The sequence below is a fragment of the Fopius arisanus genome, unplaced genomic scaffold (assembly GCF_000806365.1).
Source record: "Fopius arisanus strain USDA-PBARC FA_bdor unplaced genomic scaffold, ASM80636v1 scaffold00010, whole genome shotgun sequence".
In the NCBI taxonomy this organism is placed as follows: domain Eukaryota; kingdom Metazoa; phylum Arthropoda; class Insecta; order Hymenoptera; family Braconidae; genus Fopius; species Fopius arisanus.
This window is the reverse complement of record NW_011887749.1, coordinates 1,003,000-1,024,030: the sequence shown is the minus strand read 5'-3', so window position 1 is coordinate 1,024,030 and position 21,031 is coordinate 1,003,000. Positions and strand designations below refer to the sequence as shown.

At 35.9% G+C, this 21,031-nt stretch overlaps 3 protein-coding genes across 6 annotated transcripts in view; 1 reads left to right on the top strand and 2 right to left on the bottom strand.

Annotated features, from left to right (window-relative positions):
• LOC105262716 (dystrobrevin beta) overlaps window positions 1-9,391 on the bottom strand; it is a gene marked incomplete in the record, with an annotated part of 21,604 nt that extends 12,213 nt beyond the window's left edge. The window contains 3 exon segments of the mRNA XM_011298436.1: window positions 482-698; window positions 780-948; window positions 8,601-9,391. Of these exon segments, the coding sequence (XP_011296738.1) occupies window positions 482-698; window positions 780-939 (377 nt within the window).
• The window catches only part of LOC105274294 (uncharacterized), a 32,614-nt gene continuing 12,553 nt past the window's right edge, over window positions 971-21,031 (top strand). Inside the window, exons 1-2 of one of the 3 annotated variants that reach the window (XM_011317248.1) lie at window positions 17,659-17,721; window positions 17,797-17,859. The gene's annotated coding sequence lies outside the window, so the exon portion shown is untranslated. Of the gene's footprint in view, window positions 992-15,432; window positions 15,828-17,658; window positions 17,722-17,796; window positions 17,860-21,031 lie in introns of those variants that run through there. The other 2 variants (XM_011317251.1, XM_011317250.1) reach the window with 2 other exon arrangements.
• LOC105274293 (collagen alpha-1(IX) chain) overlaps window positions 10,210-21,031 on the bottom strand; it is a 24,788-nt gene continuing 13,966 nt past the window's right edge. For both annotated transcript variants that reach the window (XM_011317243.1, XM_011317244.1), the window contains exons 9-18: window positions 20,519-20,590; window positions 20,322-20,429; window positions 20,173-20,248; window positions 19,673-19,843; window positions 13,068-13,177; window positions 12,816-12,957; window positions 11,029-11,109; window positions 10,788-10,946; window positions 10,497-10,559; window positions 10,210-10,377 (exon numbers count right to left, since the gene is read on the bottom strand). In XM_011317243.1, the coding sequence (XP_011315545.1) occupies window positions 10,271-10,377; window positions 10,497-10,559; window positions 10,788-10,946; window positions 11,029-11,109; window positions 12,816-12,957; window positions 13,068-13,177; window positions 19,673-19,843; window positions 20,173-20,248; window positions 20,322-20,429; window positions 20,519-20,590 (1,089 nt within the window). In that variant the 3' untranslated portion in view covers window positions 10,210-10,270. The remainder of the gene's footprint in view (window positions 10,378-10,496; window positions 10,560-10,787; window positions 10,947-11,028; window positions 11,110-12,815; window positions 12,958-13,067; window positions 13,178-19,672; window positions 19,844-20,172; window positions 20,249-20,321; window positions 20,430-20,518; window positions 20,591-21,031) is intronic.

Genomic DNA, 21,031 nt, shown 5'->3' with positions numbered 1-21,031 from the left:
AAAAATAAACTAGATCTGATACGAATTGATTGACTGCCACACAATATATTCCCATAAGCTACATCGAATGCTACCATACTTAGCAATAAATCTGAATTTTAAAGTGTGGCTGAACGGTGAAAAATGGAAATGAAAAAACTTCAACGACTCTAGCAAAAAGTATTTTTTAAGTTAATATTCAAAATTATTGGTAATAATAAATATTCTTTCATTTGCTTTGGAAATCCAGAAAAAGTGCACGAAATTTGAACTTTAAGTAAAACATAAACTTCACATTTGCCCATTTAAAATGCCTTAACTTCATGAAAAATTTTGGAAATCGCATGACTCACATATTTTTTTAAAGCTTTTATAACGAACTTTCAAATGAATTTAAAAGAAGAGGAATTATCCCAAAATCCGAAGAAAAATAAAGCGTTTGTGACTGCATCATTTACGTATGGAATTTTCAATAGGTAAAGTGAGGGAATAATGACGTTACCCGCTGGTATAAGCAGCAAGAAGCCAATTCATGAGCAATGCAGTGATTGAATCAACTTTACACTGTTGTGACACAGGTACTCGCTTATTAAGAGCGTGAAATAGGGAAGACAGTAAAGTTTCAAGTCGCGATACGCCGAGTGTACTAGACGGCTCCAGTGTGTTGAGACCATTTTCCCTGAAAGCCTCGATCACGTTCCATATGTCAACGTTGTGCACTAAAATCATAATTTATATTATTAACATCGAATTATCAATTGAGTCAATTATTTTTCAAGTGTTTTACTCCGTGCACTTACGGTGAACTTTTTTCTGTATAAATCGCAGTTTGCACGCAGTTCTGTAGGATGCAAATCTGATGCTATCAAAATTTTGCTGACGCATCTCTTGGAGTAACTGGAGCCTGCTAGCTTCACCACTGCTGGTGCTGCCTGAACTGGCAGCTCTATCCTCCGCCATTTCTATTTACTGAAAGGAAACCATCAGGAACATTTGTGAAAATTTTTCCCAGGTATTTTCGCAAGATGCTGATCGTTAGTTCATTCGAGAACTAGATTTATAGAATCATTTGTGATTGCCAATGTCTTTTTAACTTCGATTTCCTATTAAGACATATCGATGAGATTTCCTTGCAAAAAATTTCACAAGCATCGAGATTTTCTTGATATTTTCTCCCAAATTCCATTCACTTCACAAGCATTCGGTATTCCTTGAGCTCCTCTTCTCACGCATAAAGAATGTCAATTTCTAAAAGCCAACCCAAGTTTTTCCTCCTAGTCTCGAGCTGAACTTCTGAATTCACTCAAAACTCTACGACTTCGTAAAACTGGAGTACCTCCTTAATTATAATTTCAAGCTTCAGGTAAAACTGGAGCTCTCAATCCACTATTTTCTTCTCAAAGATAAAATCTCGAGGGTCTGAGATAAGAGGCTGAGCCCAAGGGTGTTGTTTACACACGTAAACAGGAGATATTTTCCGGTAAAAACGATGTAGATATTAATATTGAGAGATGAATCGCTCCTGATTATCTTATGAAATTCGAGGATTAAGGTGTTATTGCCAATATCTTATCACTTTCCATGTTTTTTGTCGGGTTATGGAAAACTTTTTTTCGTTTTTATCATTATTCAATGCTTCACCAATTTTCATAGTAATTCATCTATTTTTCTAAATATTTGGTAAAGTTTTGTGACTTTTTGCAAAAGTTCACTGAGGACACGTGAAAATTGTTCAACGGTGAAACTTCACGCGAAATTCAATACTAATCAAAGTTTTTCAATAATCTTAAAAGAATAATATTTTTTCATGTCAATTTTATCAACCGTTTCTCAGAAATTCAGAAAAAAAACATGAAAAATGAGAAAACATCGGCAATAACTCCTTAAGGCGGACAATCTGATGTTTGAATGTTTGAGATTTCATAACAGTTGGGGAATCTTCAAGAGGGACATAGAGAAATGAAGCGTAACGTTTTCTTCCTGGAGATATTCTAGGGAAACCCTGCAAATTCAATTTATTTTTAATTTTATTTAATTTTTAATAGTCAATGCATTATCCAACGCACTCTACGGTCTGGTAGCTCTGATAATAACCGTAATACATCTCTCCACTGTCAATCTACATATCTCTACTGCCTCCCGACATTCAACGGCACACTCAGTCACTCGTACCTAATAAATCCTCCTGGATAAATTATGTACTGAATTTTTTTTTCTCTGTACTCAACAGTGGAATTACCGTAACACGTTTCATCGCGTGATAGTGCGGTGTAATGCGCAGACACTGTATTGCTTGTTTCGTGATACGAGGGCGTTGAGCTTAAACAGCGTGAAACAGACGTTGATCTACATTTTCCATTTTTTTTAACGAATTTTGGTATTGAATTATCATTTTTCCGCTGAAAACAGACGGTCTTTGTTTTATTTCCACTGTATGGTTTTACACCTTTTACAGAAGAAAAGAGAAGGTTTGACTCAATAAAAAGGCGCATGCAAAAACAAAAAGTGAAGTATAATGTAGGTAGAGAATTTGTCTGAAAAACTTAATTAATTCACCATTAAATTTAAAAAACTACATTATCTTTGTGAGGTTCGTACCAGTTGCATCTCCATTGCGAGTCCTCGGTAATAGTATGTTAAGAAATAAAAGTTTTTTGAGAAGTGCGTCTTTACTTGCATGAAGATACTCATACTCAAAGATTTAAAAAAAAAAGAAAACCATATTCTGCACAGAGAAAAAAGCTTTAATCGAAAAATGAAAGCACATCATGAATTAAGTAGTTTTTTAATTGAAATATTTTGGATTTGAGATAGAGAAACTTGTGAGTAAATTCGGCCGGCTAGACATGGTTTGAGGAATCACATTTTTATTATGAATAATTTGTCATTATCTTTGGAATACGCGCATAGTAAATTCGGCCGGCTAGACTTGATTTGAGGAATCACATTTTTATTATGAACAAATTGTCATCATCTTTTGAATACGCGGATAATTTCTTAATAGAAGTTTTTCTTTTCTTACAGTAGGTAAGACATGATCTTCTTGTCAATTCTCCAGTATATGTTTGTTGATACAAGTAAAGCCGCAATATTTCAAGAACTTTTTTTGTCTCAGTGTACGGACTGATGGGATTTGTAGTACCTGATCACACGCTGATGTGAATGTAACCGAATTTATATGAATTATAAAAATCATATACCTTCAGAGGCGAAGGGAAGGAAAAGTATGTACATCTACTTGTGTTAAAATACTTGATTACCTCTCATCGAATATTCCAAAGTGAAAGAGACTTTCTCAATATGAGGAAAAATCTGCTAATAAAGAAGAAGTTACTAGATTCAAGAAAACTTTTTTCTATAGATCCAAGAAAATTTTTTCTATAGATTCACAAAAAATCTGTCGAATTTTTTGCACATGTTTTTTCTATTTTTTAACTCAATTTTAATTATTATTATTTAAGTATATTATTTTATTTTATTATTTAAATAAAAATTGATAGAAACAAAAATTTTAAACTTGTTCCTTGGATTAGAAAAGGCTAGATTATGAACATTCACTATTTTTTCTAATATATGGAGAAACTATAAATCTAAAAATTTGTTAAATTTAGCTGAGAACGTCACAAAATTTTTGTTGGCTTTCGGGGATTCCCCGGGTATAAAATTCATACTTTCCAAGTTTTATTCCTCTCATTTACGTGAGGATAGTTTATTACCCCGTTATTTTGGAATTTTCCCTGGTTGTAAAGGCCAAAAATGTCCACAGCCCTTCGTTAGGTTTTATAATACTTGAATATTTCTCAAACTACATCTGCTGACCAGAAATTGTAAGAAATGAAAGAGGAAAATATTTCAAGGAGTTGAAATGATATTGCCCTCTCCTTGGGCCTTACTAGCATCCCCCCTTAGTCTCTTGGCAATTTTCTTTCTGTACATTTTCCAGTGTTAACATTTAACTAATTTTAATTGAAGTATCTCGAAGATTTGTCGCTGCAAAGGTCTTGGAGACACCTCAATTAAAATTATTTCAAAGTTTCCGAACGTTTTCCCCATTTTAATAAAATACAATATCTCTTTTCATCGTCTATGCCCTGAAAATCATTATAATCCATCATAAACAATAATAATTCCAAATGAATGGACGACAGAATTCATTGCACCAATAGTTCACAAGATGCACCAATTCCTCAAAACAAATTTTCGAAATCATCTACGAATTCGACATTTAACTGCTCCGCTCACAAAATAAGAATCTTTCCACAACCACTTTTCCTTTCTTCCCCTCATCCACCCCAAATAACTACCTTCACAATTTATTGAATTACGTAAGCCCCCGTACGTCGACCTACTTTTAGATTCTAATTGATCCTTGAATGTACGAGGAGGAAATACGCGAATGAAAAGAGCGACGTACGAGTTTGAATTCGAAGGCCAACGCGGGGGCTTCAATCGGTTTTTCATTGAACCGTGTACAACTCTACCTATTCAATCGATCTGTTGCCACATGAATGAATTGTAACTGTGCAGGAGGAAAAAATCCCTTACCATTTTTTCCCTCAACATTGTCCCTTTTTTGGTCTCATTGTTTCGCTGAACCACACTATTGTCACCTGTGGTGGGCTAAACTGCATTGTTTTCGAAATCTGGGCTTCTCACACCCGAGAATTTGTCCCAGTGCCAAGTTGGCAGACATCCAGATTCATCGAGGGGAATTCATTCCGAATTTTATGTAAGAAATTAATAAACTCTGCCACTTCGCTACTGTCTCCATTTACAAACGGAAGCTCTGTATTTGGTCAAATATACGTTTCCAATTTTATGGAGATTGTTTGACTTTCCGGTAAGTCCCCTTCTTCTGCTCAAACAATCTCAAAGGTTAAACAACAGAGAGATGAAAATATTGCGAAGGAATTTCCCATTCTCACTTAACCCTTACGATAGTTATAGCTGTCTCTGTCGATTGACCTTGAACACTATCTGACCTATCTGATGGGTTTACACGTTCCTCTTATGTGACCTTGAACGTCTCACTCAGAGATTGTAAGAGAACAAACGAAATATCAAATTAAATTGATCCAATGAAGTATCAAATTAAATCAAAAGTACAACAAAAAGCGTTTGACCCTCAGATAACTCCGCCCACCTCTCCCATATGACCCCCCTCCCCCCTCTCTTCACGTAACAGAAAAAAAAACATTCGTGAATTCCACGAGGTATTTATTGTTTCCCCTCGGCAAATCCATGATATCCCCATAATTTAAAAAATGACTTCATCCATTCCTCCCATTTCGAGAACGAGAACTGTCATTAAAAAAAATTTCCCTGCAATCAGTAATTTTCTGCCCCTGTTTTCTCCATATAATAAAGATCCACGCGGTGTAAATATCGATTAGCCGGTGTCGAGTGCATGTATGTATGATAACCCGCACTTGAAAAGGAGGGATGGAGAGAGGGAGGGGAGGGAGGGGGGGGGGGGGGCAATGGAACCGACGTAAAAGAGGGTAAAGTGCCTAGAGGTGATAGCGTGGCACCGCTCAACCCATAAACACAGTCTCCTCTAAAGTCCCTCCTCTCCTACTCCTATTTTAATACCGAGACCTGCATTTCTTTGATCAAGATTGTTCTCGAATAAAACGCTCAAACGTGTTGGGGAGCACGAGAGGAAGAAAATTGAAACCGGAAAATATGAGTTGTGGGAGTAAAGGGGGCAAAGGGTTAAAGGAGTGGGTGAATTTTGAGAGATGGAGATGAAAGGGGCCTGTGTGCCCACGTGTAGTACAGAGGAGGGGATTGGGGATTTTTTTGGATTGTTTTTTTTTTGGATTGGGATTTTTGAAAAAATTGAATGAGTGTAACGAAGGTGGAGGAATCCGCGCCGGGTTGAATCAATACAATAAGTGGGCCAGGTGGGGGGCGGGTAAGACGTCCAGTGGGGGGAATTTTAGTCTACGGAGTGGAACGCCGGGAACGGGGAACTGGACTGGGAAAAGGCGCGGTCAATTTTTGACTCGAAGCTCTCACATGAATTTGTTATATTTCACGTACGCAAAATGGTACATGTGACAGAGTGTGTCAATTATACGCACATATATTTTCCCCGTGAGATGGAGATATTTGGGAATATATTAAATTGATCCAATCTATTTGAATAATATGGAGACTTGGTATTTTGTGTATTGAAAAAAAATAGGATGAATTAACAATCTGCAGGTGATTTCTTTCTGTTAAAGGGCGCGATCAATTCTCGAGTTAAAATTCCTCTAGCGAATGTTGGGATTTCGAAAATCCACGTGGAAAATTGTATATATGTGAAATATATATCAAATATTATAAATTCCGATAATAATTTCGTAATAAAAAATATCTCAGATGAGTGAAATAGTATGTTGGCAATCATTAATGATTTTTTACCGAAAGAGGAATAATTGTTGAATTTATTTCTCGAGAATTACTCTTTTGGTAAATAATTACATTCTATATCCTTGAAAATTGTGAAATTGACAGGAAATATTCATCGTTCAACACTTAGTTTAAATTGAGTAATTACCGAATTTTTCTCCAAACTATTTTATTTTATTTTATTTTATTCCGTGCAAATTTTCTCCACGCAAACCGGAAATTGGAGAATAACATGATCATCTGTTTTTGTAGCCATTTACTAATTACCAAGTCCGTTAGTTAAGTTAGCACATCGCTAATGACTGAAAAACCTCTCGTGCAATTGTCGATGCGAGTTAATTCGATTAGACCGAGGGAAATAGCTTCCTGTACCATGTGTACAGGCTTGAAATAAATAAACATTAACTGATACTGCCAGAATACTCTTGAATTATTTTCCTCGTTATGCCGCATAATTACTCTACGATGCGTGAATTTCAGTCGTGTGAGAGTGAGTGCAGTGGGAGAACTAATGAATATATTAAGTTCAATGACGGCTGAGATTCATTCTATCAATACTATAACAATTGGTTAATTTAAATAATATAGCAAACAAATTCTAATTGATATTCACTCCAGCGGAGAATTTCACTACTTGAGTGTTTAATGAGAATTTAAATACCAGACTGAGATAGAAATTCAGAGAAAGTTTTTAATGAGTTTAATATGACAGTGTTGATGAATGCAGTGATTATAAAATTTTTTCAGCTGAAGAAGTTTACAGCAAAAGTACATTTCTAGATATATAAGCGAAAATTGGTTATGAACTGGATTTTTTTACGCACAGGAAATTAATTGATAGACATATGGAGGGAATTTTCTTGACAATTATATTGATTTTATGGAACTTTTCAACATTCTATTCTTTGGCTGATTCTCCTGAGCACTTCAATAGGAAATTGTTTGTAAAGCCAATAGAATTTTTACGATTTGCTGATTTTCTTCTACAAATTATTCTGTTGACGTATTATATTCAGAATTTTTCTGGGGAGTTTTCTCAAAACAACATTTTCTGCGGTTTTTTGTTTTCATTTTGTTTTTATTTTGTTTTCATTTCGGTTTATCGGGAAAATTGCACACAAAAAGAACTGAAAATCTGGAATGATAATAGAAATTTCGGTAGAAATGCAACAAAATTTTTATATAACTTCCCTACATTTGTCAACTAAATTCATTCCTTTTTTAATTAAAAATCGATGCTCGATTTTATTACGTCTTCATTATCTTGCTATTTACGACGCAAAACTTATAAAAAATAATAACCATGTCAAATAAATAATCTTCAAGTCACCAATTCCAAATAAAATCATAATTTTAATTCTTGTCTTTGTGAAACAAATCAGTTCAGCATTTGTAAGTTAAATTATGAAAAATAATTTTTTCCTCGACGTCAAGAAATATATCTATATATTTTTCCCGAAGAAGAATAATAATTGGGGACTCGTTAAGATTCTCGCGTCTCGATGAGAATAGATTTTCAATTAATTCCGTCATTTTCGTGATTATCTTGGCGATGACAGAAGTATTTTCCTTAATCTACAAGAATGTACCAGCTGAAGTTTCAACATAATTCTCTCCGGGATAAAAAAATATTAAACGGCAAAACAAGTTTAAATAGGAAACAATTAAACTCCAATTTCCCATTCATTCTTCCTCGAACAAAAACTCGAGTAAAAGAACAAACTAGACTAAATGAATGAACACTTTGAGAACGCAGGAATCCGGAAATAATTCTCCCGTTTTTTTTTCCATCACTCTTTCTCCTCCCATTCGACATAATTCGCAGTGACATCACGTATTAATGAGCACTGATTCATGAAGGTGATAATGAATTTTTCCTCACATCATAGGAATAAATAAATAAAAAAAAAAGTAACACGTTGAAAACAGTGAAACGCAGATTGTGAGATTCTAGAAATGATTCTCCTGGCCCTCAGATGAATTGTTGAGTGAAAGTATTTTTCGTCGGTTATTGACCTTTTCCTAGACAAATTGACAATACGCACTTTGACCCCAGTGTATTTTTGGCGAAACTAGAGAGTAAAATTCTCAAGAGCTGTCAACTTTGCCCGGAAAAACTAGCGGCTGATTTTTGACTCCACTACAACTTCTTGTTTTTCTCAATGAAAATTCACACTTGGATGGATATTGATTTGATATTATTGTGACACATTAATCTGTACCTTTTGTGATGATCCTTGAATTGAATGGTTGAATTGATTAATGAATATTCACGATAAATAAGGCAATGGGAGCTTCGGTGTGTCGCGCATCTTTGGCCCCGCGGCAGCCATCACTGGAGGTTTCTGTTCCAACTGTTCGGAGTGTTCAACATGTTCAACTCCAGCAGCTTTTACGCGCAGTCGTCGATAGATCGGGGAATGGAAGAAATTAAACCGAACGTTTAAACCGCATAGACGTACTCGATAAACTCCTGGCATTCCACCATTTTTCACTTTTTTTTTTTTACAAATCTTCACTCCATCTCTGAATTACAAATTACAGTAAACAAATTAAAAACGAATACAAATTTTCTAGCGAAGCGGTTAAAATGGGGTAGCTTAGCTTGTTCTGGGGGATGGAGATGTTCTGCCCCTTTTCAGCCAAAATTATCGGTTTTTTTTTTCAGTTTTATCACAAATTTTTGATCGGGTTGACCCGAAAAAATATAAATAATTTACACGTTAATAATTCATCATTATTTCGTGCTTCATGAAGTTTCGTGAATGAGCAATAATTTTCTTGTGATTTTTATAAACTATACTCATTTTCTCAATGTTAAATGACATGACGTTTTCGAAGGCATTGAACAATTATAAAATGCGAAAAACTATGTATATTTTTTCCCGTCAATCCAGGAAACAATTTGTGAGAAAGCTTGTTAGCTTAAACCGGAAATTATGGGAAAGGGGGCCGAATATCCCTAATAATACAATATAATCTTTTTGCGTTTTGTAATTCTTCAATGACTCACGAAATTTCAAGGTGGTACTCGTATTTTCCTTCGAGTTTTCTAAACTTATTTAATCAGAATCACAAATTTGGGAAGAAAACGCATGAAAATGATCGCACAACGTCATTACATAATGTGATTATATAATAACAAATCGCAAAGCCGATATTTTCTTATGTCAGTCCCATTGATAATCTCGGAACGGTTTTAAAAAATGTGAATTGTGACTAGAATGTGTGAAACATCATGAACTCTTTCGTGGGCATTTGGGAAATATCTGGAAAACAAAGGGAAGTCGTGAAATTGTTGTCAACGGTTTGTGTAAGCTTTTTGGAAAATTCGCAAAAGTTTTGAAAAAATGTGGAATAATTACTGTATGGTAATGAGACTTCATGAGTCATTCAATCAGGAATTTAATAATTTAATCACTTCTAGGAAAGTGTTGATCAGATCGACTGATTCTCATTCCTCTTGACAATTTAAGAGAAAATTGGATTTTTCATGAATGATTATAGATTTTTCAATGAAAGCTGTAATTTTCAGACTGATCCGAAAAACTGAACACCAACTAAAATTCAGTTTTATAATAGATTGAAAATTTAAGGACGCATTATTGTTTGAGGCCGAGAAAATATTTATTTTTCTAAATAATTCACTAAATCATGGATTCATTTATTTAAATTTATGCCCGTAGCTTGACAACTGTTATTCATTACTGACAAACTTTTTCAACAAAAATCCCCAACTTTCACCTTTCGAGTTTTTCTTCAAATGGAGTTTTCAAATTGGGATATTAAATTCATCAAATAAAAATCCGTTTTAAGTTTCATTTTGTCGAAGCAATTTTATTTATTTACCATCCACACTTCATTAATCCTTTCCTACATTGATTTTTCAATTTTAGCCTTTCTCCTCAGTCGGTAGATATTGCATGTAGTTTCCGATGGGATAATTGCACGGTTCGCACGATCCGGGAGTACCTGGGAAGCCAATTTTCCCCGGTACACCTGAAACAACGCATTGACTTCACATTCCACAACATCAAAAAAAAAGAAATGTAAAAGCGTGATTGGAAAATTAAAAAAAAATGATAAAAGAACATTTTTCACCCGATCTGGATTTTTACCTGGACGTCCAGATTTTCCTCTCTCGCCTGGATGTCCTGGAGGCCCGTCTTCCCCTTGGGGTCCTGGAACAATGAACGGATTAAAATAACTCCCTAACTTCTATTGTGCTGGCATAAGTTTTCAAGCCTCTCGGCATCCGTGAAAATAGTAATAGACTTTCGCAGCTGTAATCTGTAATCCATTTCATAATTCAGCGGCGAGTCATATCTATTTTTCTCCTCTGATTTGAATAATATTAGATTCTGCGAAAAAAGTGAGATCCATGAATATTTTAATGTCTGAAAATTCACCTGGGAGGCCTCTGGGTCCCGGTGGTCCCTCGATTCTCAGCCCTTCTTCCCCTTTTTCCCCTTTATCTCCCTTTTCCCCGGAAACTCCAGGAATCCCTGGTAGCCCTGGAGGTCCAGGTAAACCGTTAAAACCTCCCTCACCAGGAGAACCTTGTTTACCTACAATAAATTCATTATTTTCAAGTATCATCGATGGATAAGACCGTCAATCGATAAAACAGATCGGCTGTGGAATATTTACCTGGAGGGCCGGGTAGGCCAGGCGTTCCGGGAAGCCCGTATTTCGAGAAACTCGGCTCTGGCATGAATCCATGGATTTCTTCTAAAAATCGAAGCAACGAAATCATTTAAGGATGTTCCGACGAGGATTAAGTACAGGAAATGACGCGGGAGAGAATCTATTATTTTTCTGCAGGAAACTAATTATTAACCGACAAATTGTCGTCTATTCCAGACAGAGAAAAATATACAACAAAATTGAAGTATCTTTTTCGGAATTCCGAAGCCGAAGATGGTTATAAAGGCCAATTTCTGAAACGATTGCGCAATTTTTTTGGAGATTTCTATAATTTCTATTTGAATTTTCTATGAAAAATTAAGATACCGACACGTAAATTTTCTTAGTCCATTCCTAATCGGTGAGCGAACTGAAATTCCATAATTTTTATCGAATATTTGTTTCCGTGCAGGCACTGCCCATGCGCTAAAGCCCGATTTTTTTGTGGTTTATGATGCCTCATAAACAATGCTCGCGGTCCACTAGATTTTTTGTTCAAATATTATTTATTGGATATTCCATCTGAGCTAGATTTTTTCATTTATTTTCCCCCATCTTTCATCTTTTTATCAAAATTTTTGGGTAGTTCCCATAAGAATACGGGTTAAAAGACATATTTACAAAATATAACAAGGTATTCCTGCTCGTCATGCGTCTTGAATTTCAGACGCTGTTTGCAACAGTTTAAAGATTTTCGGAGACAAAAAATTAAGAATTGACAACATTTTTCTCTAAACCTTCCACCACTCCCGATTATCCTTGAAGGCACCACTCATTGAATAAACTCATCAAAAAGTAATGCGAAGAGGCAATTCAATCGGAAAAATAAAGCTGTAGAATAAATTGGTGCATCAAAAAAAAGACACGGGAAAAAACTTCTGATAGCATTCATTTTAACAGTTAGTAATTGTATAGGAAAGTAGAAATTGCATAATGCGGGGGGTAAATTACCATTTCTCACATAAATTTCACTCAACGTTATGTAATTTTCGGGTATGAATGGCTGAATTGCGACTATGCGATACGATACTAAGCGTTAGGGTGAATTTCATTACGAACTCCTTTTCGTCGATTTGTCCTCAAATATATTAGAGAATTTTTAGTATGCGAGTTTGGTAAAAAGTACGTCAATACTGCGTATTTTTAAGGAGTAAAAATATTATCTTAGACACATTATTAGGAAATTACTTGAATTCTCCCAAAGTTCGAATCTATTAAAAATTGATTTGTTTTTAATCTCATTCAATCACAAAAATCAATAATCGCTCATGAAAATAGTATTTTTCACGCCTAGGACGGAAAAAGGGAATCTGACGAATGCGACTTTATAGGTAGGGGCGGAGACGAGGATTATAACGCGCATGAGTCAGAATCACTTTTTTCGCCGTGGCTATGATGCTATTTTATGTCATTGTGGCCGAAAACGCGTTTTTATCGGAGCGAAGCGAGGTTAGAAACGCGTTTTCCCGGCCGCAATGACATAAACAAAATTTTCTTGAGTTTTCAAGATGAATTAGAATTCCGTTTTTCACTGAAACTGAATTCGGACTTCAAAAATTGAAAATTTAAATGACATGGTAACTAAAATTTGATGAAATTTCTGAGAATTTACTAGATCATTCATAATTTGCATTGCATCTTCATTTTCACTTCCGAATTACAAAATAATAATTACTTTTACGTGACTTGTATCGAGTGTTTTTGTCACCTTAAAATTCCTCAATAAATTCCCCAAGATCTTCATAACAAACCTCTTAGCACTTGTCTGCAAACGCTACGAATCTCTTCTTCACTGATGACGCCTCCATTTCCAGGAAATCCCGGCTCTCCCGGCATTCCAGGAAGTCCTGGAGGACCTTGAATTCCTGGTTCACCCCTCAAACCCGGCGGCCCCTGTTTATTAAATGATAAAACCCCGACACTTAAGTTTTCCAAAAGTTCCAAACTCCTAAATCGATATATCGATTCGAGCAAGAAATAGTATAATAGAATACATAAATTACCCGTAACCCACTGTCGCCTTTTGTACCTGGATATCCGTCCGTTCCAGGAAGGCCTGGTTCTCCTTTTTGTCCTATCCTCCCTGGAATACCTGATACTAACCCCGGAATACCTGAAAAGATTTATTCGGTTTTATATAACTAAGACGACGAAAACCATTTTTCCATGTTTTGCTTTAAACTTTCACGTCAACCGGAATTCCTGGAATTTCATAGGGAAATACATCTGCTCACCATCTGAAAAAAATGCAGCTGCGCAACATCTGAAAAATTGTCACCTCTGTCTCTTTCATAAATTCTGACTGCATGCTTTGTATAAGATAGTTTACATTTTACTTCACTTTCACTTTTTCTAAATTCGCTCAGAGATGATGTCCGCTCTTCATATTATAGCTAACGACGGTAATAAGAGCAGAAAATTCTCAGAATCGACGTACCCCACCAAGCGGCGAGTAACTAGAAGAAAAACATCTGTTGACGTTTTGACTAGAGGCCGGGTTGAGATTTTTTTTCTCTGATGTTGTTGTTATTGGTTTTGTTCTACCCGGCGTGGGGAGTACTTATGACTACAGTTGGTTCTAGGCTCGAAGGGATAAATCCCACCGATAGTTTATTGGTATTTAAATATGAGATTTTATTACTTCAACTATATTGTGAGGTATCTGGTCATGGAGGTGTAAAAAGCCTAAGGGCTATACCTCTTGCAACTCATAAATAAATACTTCAACTATATTATCTGACTGATTACAATGATTCCGACTAACACACGTCGGAGCCCGATTTGGATCTGACTTCGGCATACCCAAACGGCCTCTTAAATGCATAATTGTTTATAAGCCATCACATGATTAGCATAATCCAGTTACGCTGGCAAGTGTCACGCTGACAATGCTGTATGTCTACATATTCAACAATAACGTAATTGACCAAAATCTGGAAAATAACACTTTGCCTGCAAATGGAAGTCTTGTGATCGATCATTTCTTCCATTTTGGAATTTTGCCTGAAAATAATATAGAATACTATGAAATGTGGAAATACAAAGTTCAATTGAATGCGTGTGTATGTCTGTATGCGTGTGTATGTCTGTATGCGTGTGCGGTTTTTTTATTTTCAGATAAAAAAAACTATAAAACGGATTAAAGTTCGAGCTGAAAAACTTAAATTTCGTGGGAGAAGGGGTATTATTGTGGAGCACATTTGGGCAAAACTTCAGATCAATCGGTCAAGTATTTCTCGAGATATATTAATTTGCCGAAAACCGTTTTTTCCAGTATTTCAAGAACTAGTTTTCTGATGTTTTGAATAATCCACCAACCCAAAGGCATAATCGCTCTCCATAATTTTCTAATCGAAATGAGTAAGCAAATAGTTTAATTGAACCTTTACTACTGCGCCAAAAATTCTCTGTAAATCAATCAACAGATCAACTTATTACAGGTGAATTGTTGTAATAGCCTTTGAGACATACTGTTTGATTGTAATTATAAAATTATTAATTGCTTTGCATATTACATTGTTGTAATCCTCTACATATTATGGCACTATTAATGGCACCATCTTATTATAGCATAGTTCGTTATGGCTCGTTTTATTACAGAAAAATTAAATTACACCACATTTTATCACAGCAAAATTCGTCAGTCCATAATTACGAGAAGAACAACAGCATTAACTCAACCAGAAATTACATACTCACAATTACAAACAGACGAAACAAAAACATGCAACTCAAATTCACAGATGGACGTGCAGCGATGAACGAAGTAGACTAACACCAAAGTCAATATGTTGATTTTCCCTATGGAAAACTTTGAACACACTCAAATAAATTCTATCCCAGGGGTTACATCTGAATGTGATCAAAATAGAAATATTAGAAACGTTGTAATTAGTTAGTTAAGTGATAAGTAATGCTGTATAGTCTCTATGATAAATAATGCTTTGATAAATTGTTCATGTAATAAGTTTTTGTTATAAAATGTAACGCAATAACACCTGATCGTAATAAGTAGAGGTGATCCAAACAATGAATAGACTGATGCTGTTGTAGATGGAGATTAACACATCCTTTTAAAATTATTAATGAAAAATTAATTTCATTGCTAATTACAAATGGGGCGAATAAAACTGAATAAAACCCATCGATTTCACAATTCTCTGCACGGCTTCATCCCTGGAATGTGATGACGGTTCAACATTTTGTCGAATCGGCAAGTCGTTCAATGCACCCATGCGTTGACTGCACTCGAACTCGTCCCCTTCCGTTTTCCAAAATTAATGATTAGTCTCGTCCTAGCTTTAACAAGGGACACACAAAAGGGGGAATTGCTAGGGATGACTAATTACTTGGTACGTGATTCCGGAATCAGTGAGATTTCACCTGCCCAGCGTTGATCAGTAATCCGAATAATTTGGAACCAATATTCATCACAATTACGCACATCATCGTAGTGATCAATCCGTCATCAATCAATCCGATTCATGAGTTGCAAAATTACTCGATTCTCGTGAACAACGAATACTGAAGGTGTTCTATTCAACGAGTCCATCAATTGACTATTAGATTAAACATTGAATTCAAACTAACGGATGAATGTGGGTGTGCTGGGTGAGATTAATTGTAAAGATTGGAAGTACGTAAGTTCCATTTTTTTATCTTGGCCATTGTTCTCATCTATTGGAATTGACGGTTAATAACACCTACCATTTACGTAAGTTATCTATCTTATGGACTACTTTCCTGATCTGGAAGACTGATAGGTAAGTACAGATGTGCAAAACACTTTAAAGTAGATATGTAGCCATTGAATAATAGTATTTTTCACGCCTAGGACGGAAAAAGGGAATCTGACGAATGTGACTTTATAGTCCGAGTCGGAGACGAGGATTATAACGCGCATGAGTCAGAATCACTTTTTTCGCCGTGGCTATGATACTATTTTATGTCATTGTGGCCGAAAACGCATTTTTATCCGAGCAAAACGAGGTTAGAAACGCGTTTTACCGGCCGCAATGACATAAAAATAGTTTTGTCACTCAGTCCGTAAAGCAATGCTTTACGACCACTGCGGATTCTGATAAAATACGTTCCCAAAATACCTTTCAGTCTTTCTAGCATAAATGACTATTCTGGTTACTAGGTCGAATTGAATCGTATTTATAATAGTTCATGATAAATGAACTTCAATTTCCCTGAATCTAACAAAATTGGTGTCAGAAATGGGATGGTTATCCTGTGCATCGCATCTCATAATTCAGCAATTTTATGTCAGGTCTCAAATAATTTTTGGTTATAAAAATCTTCATTTCAATACTTTCTCTATCCGGATTTGAAAATTAAACCGGTAACGCTTTTTCTTCCTGATTCGTTCTTCTTCATCTTTAATTAGTTGCGGTTTTCAATTCTTTTAACTTCGACCCAAACGCAATATGACATATGTCTGACACAGCTTTTTTGACCGGAATATATGAATATACATATATCATTCATATATCATTCATATATCATTCGCATATAAACCGCATCCCGTATGGGACATCTCAACCGCTTGACTGAAATTTTTTTTAATTGCCAATGTTTTCTAAGAAAAAAAATTCTTGAATCTAGACAAAGTTTTATAGAATCAAGAAAAAATTTTTCCTGTGTCTAGAAACTTCGTGGGATATAGAATCTTTCTTTTAATATTGAGAAACTTTCTCTGTCTAGTTGGAATTTTCCGTCCCTTTTCTCCGTACTAGACCTAGAAATATTCAGAAGAAATTCGTTCCGGTTTCTTCTGCACATGACGATTTATTATCACAGGCACATTCAATTGAGATCAAGGCAAAGCGACCGATTGGCGCAAATTAACATGTTTCAATTACAATTACGGAGGGTTTTAGAAAAGATCAACGGAAAGCTCTCAATGAAAGTCAATGAGAAGTCATCAATTGAGATTGATGAATGAGTTATTGAAGCCTTCGTAAAGAGACATGAGAAATAAATTTCGTGATTCTAGAGAATATCCGTTTATCATTCAAACCATCTATTCCAACAACAAACAACTTTTTCTCTTTATGCTTAACTATTTCGAAAACCACCTGCAGATAAAGATTGATAAACAGCACTTAATATAGGTCAATAAATATCATGTCATTAGGATTCATCGAAGTAAGTTCATTAAACAGTGCAATGAATCAAATTCCATAATAAAGGAGACGGGTTTCCTAAACGGAATACCTGAACTATATTAAAATGGATGTAAATCACTCGCATTATATTTTAAAGTTGATTCCCTCGGAAGTTGGAAAACTCACGTATTTTTCATTGTATGAAATGATATATCATTTCAATTAAATTCAAATTATCAATAGAACCATTAGAGTGGTTTGTATAAATATATTTATACAAACCACTCTAATGGTTCTATTTCAATGCTATTCGTATGTTCATGCATTCGAAATTCAGGAGAGTGACCCTCTTTGCCTAGCCTGCCAAGCATTTTTAAGATACCGCGCGGGCGTTCCTCATTATTTATTCTGAGCATATGCTTCCGCAATTATATTTGTTGATAATTCTCATTTCCGGGCTGTTATGAATCTACCCAATAGTACAAGCTGTGTGATAAGCTACTAGAGCGGAAGACTTTACATATGTGGTTTCAGTTTGGATATGGTTTGTTGAGAAAGAAAGAAAGTCCTCACTTGAATATAACAATACACAATAACAAGTGAAATTCAATTATTTTAGTGACTCACCATTGAACAATAGGTGTAATTTACAACAAAGGCATCATCAAGCCCATCTGTAAAGGTACATGAAACAATTTTTCCGAAACTTTTGCTAATTTTCCGTTGAAATTCTCATAGCAAATCCCAGCTTCATGTCTTTTATTTGCAAAGCTTTGGAACATTATGTTTTAGAAGAGCATCGTTAAATCTTTGATACCGAAGTAGTAATCTAACTTTACTAATCTCCTTGCGGGGAGGGATAAGAGCTGGAGTTCGAAACTCAAAAATGCGAAAATCTATAACTTAGTTGGTGAACTATTCGGAAGGTGGCGTAACGATCGCATCGAAGGGGAATACGGAATGGATTTCATATTGCTTACGGTGATATAATACTACGAGCCAATATCCTAGGATATATGGGATTATAACTAATTCAGCATTGTTTATTGATTTAATACCGCAGAGATAGAGATAGAGATTGGCGAGAGTTTGCCTTTACACTTCGCATGGTATCTCGTAATTTATTATAGATTTATGTACAGATTATGGTCAATTGCGTTATTCTTGAATATGTGGACATACAGCATTGCCAACGTGACACTTGCCAGTGTAATTGGATTATACTAATAAAATATAACCAATTATTTAAGATTTAATAATTTACCGTTTAAGAAGCCGTTTGGGTATGCATGAGGCAGATAGAAGTTAGGCTCCGACGGATGCGAACCCATAACTATTCTGATCATGCAGATTACATCGTTAAAGTAATAATTTATTAGCTGTGATGATTCAATTATCGGCCTTTTTCGACAATTTTCACATTTATTTACAAAAAAAAAGGAATACAGATCTAATCTTGAAAATAATTGCCCTCACCTCACCCAATAAACTGACGCTGAGATTTATCTCTTTGAGTCTAGAACCTACACTGAGAGAAAAAAGCGTCATCTGAACACGTACGTTTTTGATTAAAATTTATAACGAATTTGTTTTCATCAGGAGCCAATGTGATGCCAATTCATGGCATCCATGTTTTTGAAAAATTCTATTCGCAATCGAATATACACTTTAATCATTTTCCTGCGTACTTTAACCCAGTAGATACCGGATTGAATCACGCTAGGGTAACAAAACAATACGAAAACTATTGAAAGCTAAGAAAAATAATAGAAGCTATTGGTTTGAGTCATTTTGGAATTGATTCAAAGAGGATTGACTTGTTCGAGAAGCCTGTTCTGTCAATCGGCTTTTTTTAAAGAATTTGTTCTGCTGATTATTTTAATAGAATCGACCAAACACTAATTGAAAGTCAGTACTGAAAGGAAACCCAAGACAGTCGTCAGAAAACTTAATGGGTTTCCCATGGAGTTTTCATTTACATAGAATTATCAATTAAGTTTGCAAGCAATACATACTTCCGTCACATTCACAATTAATCAATGGTTCACCAAGAGTTGAGGGCACAACCTGTCTATCAATGAGTTGCAACAGGCACAAAATGACCTTCTAAAATTCTTCTCAACTCCAAATGTGACACTATCTTCAACACATTTCGGGATATTGCCTAATGCTGAAGTTTGGACTTTTGCCAAAATGGACTTGAACTGTTTAACCTTTTCCGCATCGTATCACCAAATTCTCATCACAAACCAAAGGAATTGGTGCGGGAACACCTCCACCGAACAGATCCGCTCATCATTTACACATTCCATAGAGGCAAACAGACGAAGAAGCTTCGGTGGAGAGTTCCTTCATGCAGTCATTGGTGATCGGCAACGGTCAGCGTTACAATTCAAAGTCGAGCCATTTTCGTTAGTAAAAAAAAACAGAACAAGAATCAAGCAAAAGCCAATGCTATGAAGGAACATATGTTGGGGTTAATGACAACATAATACCATCGCGTCCAGATTCTCCCTTTTGCCCGGGCAACCCGGTAGGCCCTATCGATCCTGGCTCTCCGTGCAGTCCTGTCAAGCCCCTCAATCCAGGCAGTCCCGCCTCGCCTACATCACCTTTTGCTCCAGGTGCTCCAGGAAGCCCTGGAAATCCATTCTCTCCACGTTGACCTGGAGCAAATTTAGACATTCTATCAGCAAAGGGTTAATATCAATTTATCGACTGACGATTTCAAGCAGTTGGTTGTCATCAGCTGCTCGAAACTATCTCAGCCATTGATTCCTAATCATCGGTTTTATATGATTCCTATCTCCTGTGCAATAAAACTGTCTACACGAATTGCGGAGAATTGATTTACAGGCATTCATCGATTCAACGAGTGCTAAGAATTTAGGTCAGTATATCATAATCAAATAAGCAATTCCATCGATGGAAATTGTAATTCAAGGACAGTTGATGGAGTTAGATTGAATAATGACTTCGGACAATTACAACTGACCTTTCTGCCCGGGTTGGCCTTTCTCCCCGAAGCTCTTACCATCGACGAACATCGGACCGGGCATTCCAGGTGGTCCCTAACAGCAAAAAAAAACACTTTGCTACCAGTTCCGTTTTCTCTATTTCACAAGAACACATTAAATATCTCACTCGCACTCCCATGGGTCCCCGTACACCATCAGCTCCAGGAATTCCTGGGAATCCTCGTGGTCCAGCATCTCCACTGTCGCCTCTCTCCCCTGTATTCCCAGTTTCACCCTGACTTGAACAAAAAACAGGCATAAAGGAACTAGCAACGGCTTGCCACTTTTGTCATGCAAATCATCAAGAAATTCGGAGTTGCCCACTTTCTCGCCTTTCAGACCGTTCAGTCCAATGAGACCTGGTGCTCCAGGATATCCTGGGAATCCTCGGGGTCCCTAAAAAATTAAGATGGCATTCATCATTCACATTCTTCGCGACTGTTCAGCCACTTCCGAGAGTCGTCCGAATATCTTAAATGGTGTACAAGGTGGGAGGGTCTGCATCGAAAAAAAGTTCTTAATCAAGCCAAAATCTGAATCAAGTCGGAGTGAATTACATTGAGAATTGATTTATTGATTTATTTAGTTGATTAATAATTTTTTTTCGATTGATAGGCATCAATCAAGTCCGACTGCGGGAAACATAAACCGGTACATTAGCTGAAAACAGTTGTTCGATCTGATTTAACTCGATTCTTTGATTCAAACCAAATTCATTTTTGATTTAAGGCCCGGGTGGACTACCTATAGAACGTCATCTTTTGTTTAAATTTTATCTTTCTAGCCTAAAATACATAAAAATTTGGGATAAGTTTTGAGGTCACGAAAATCACTGGA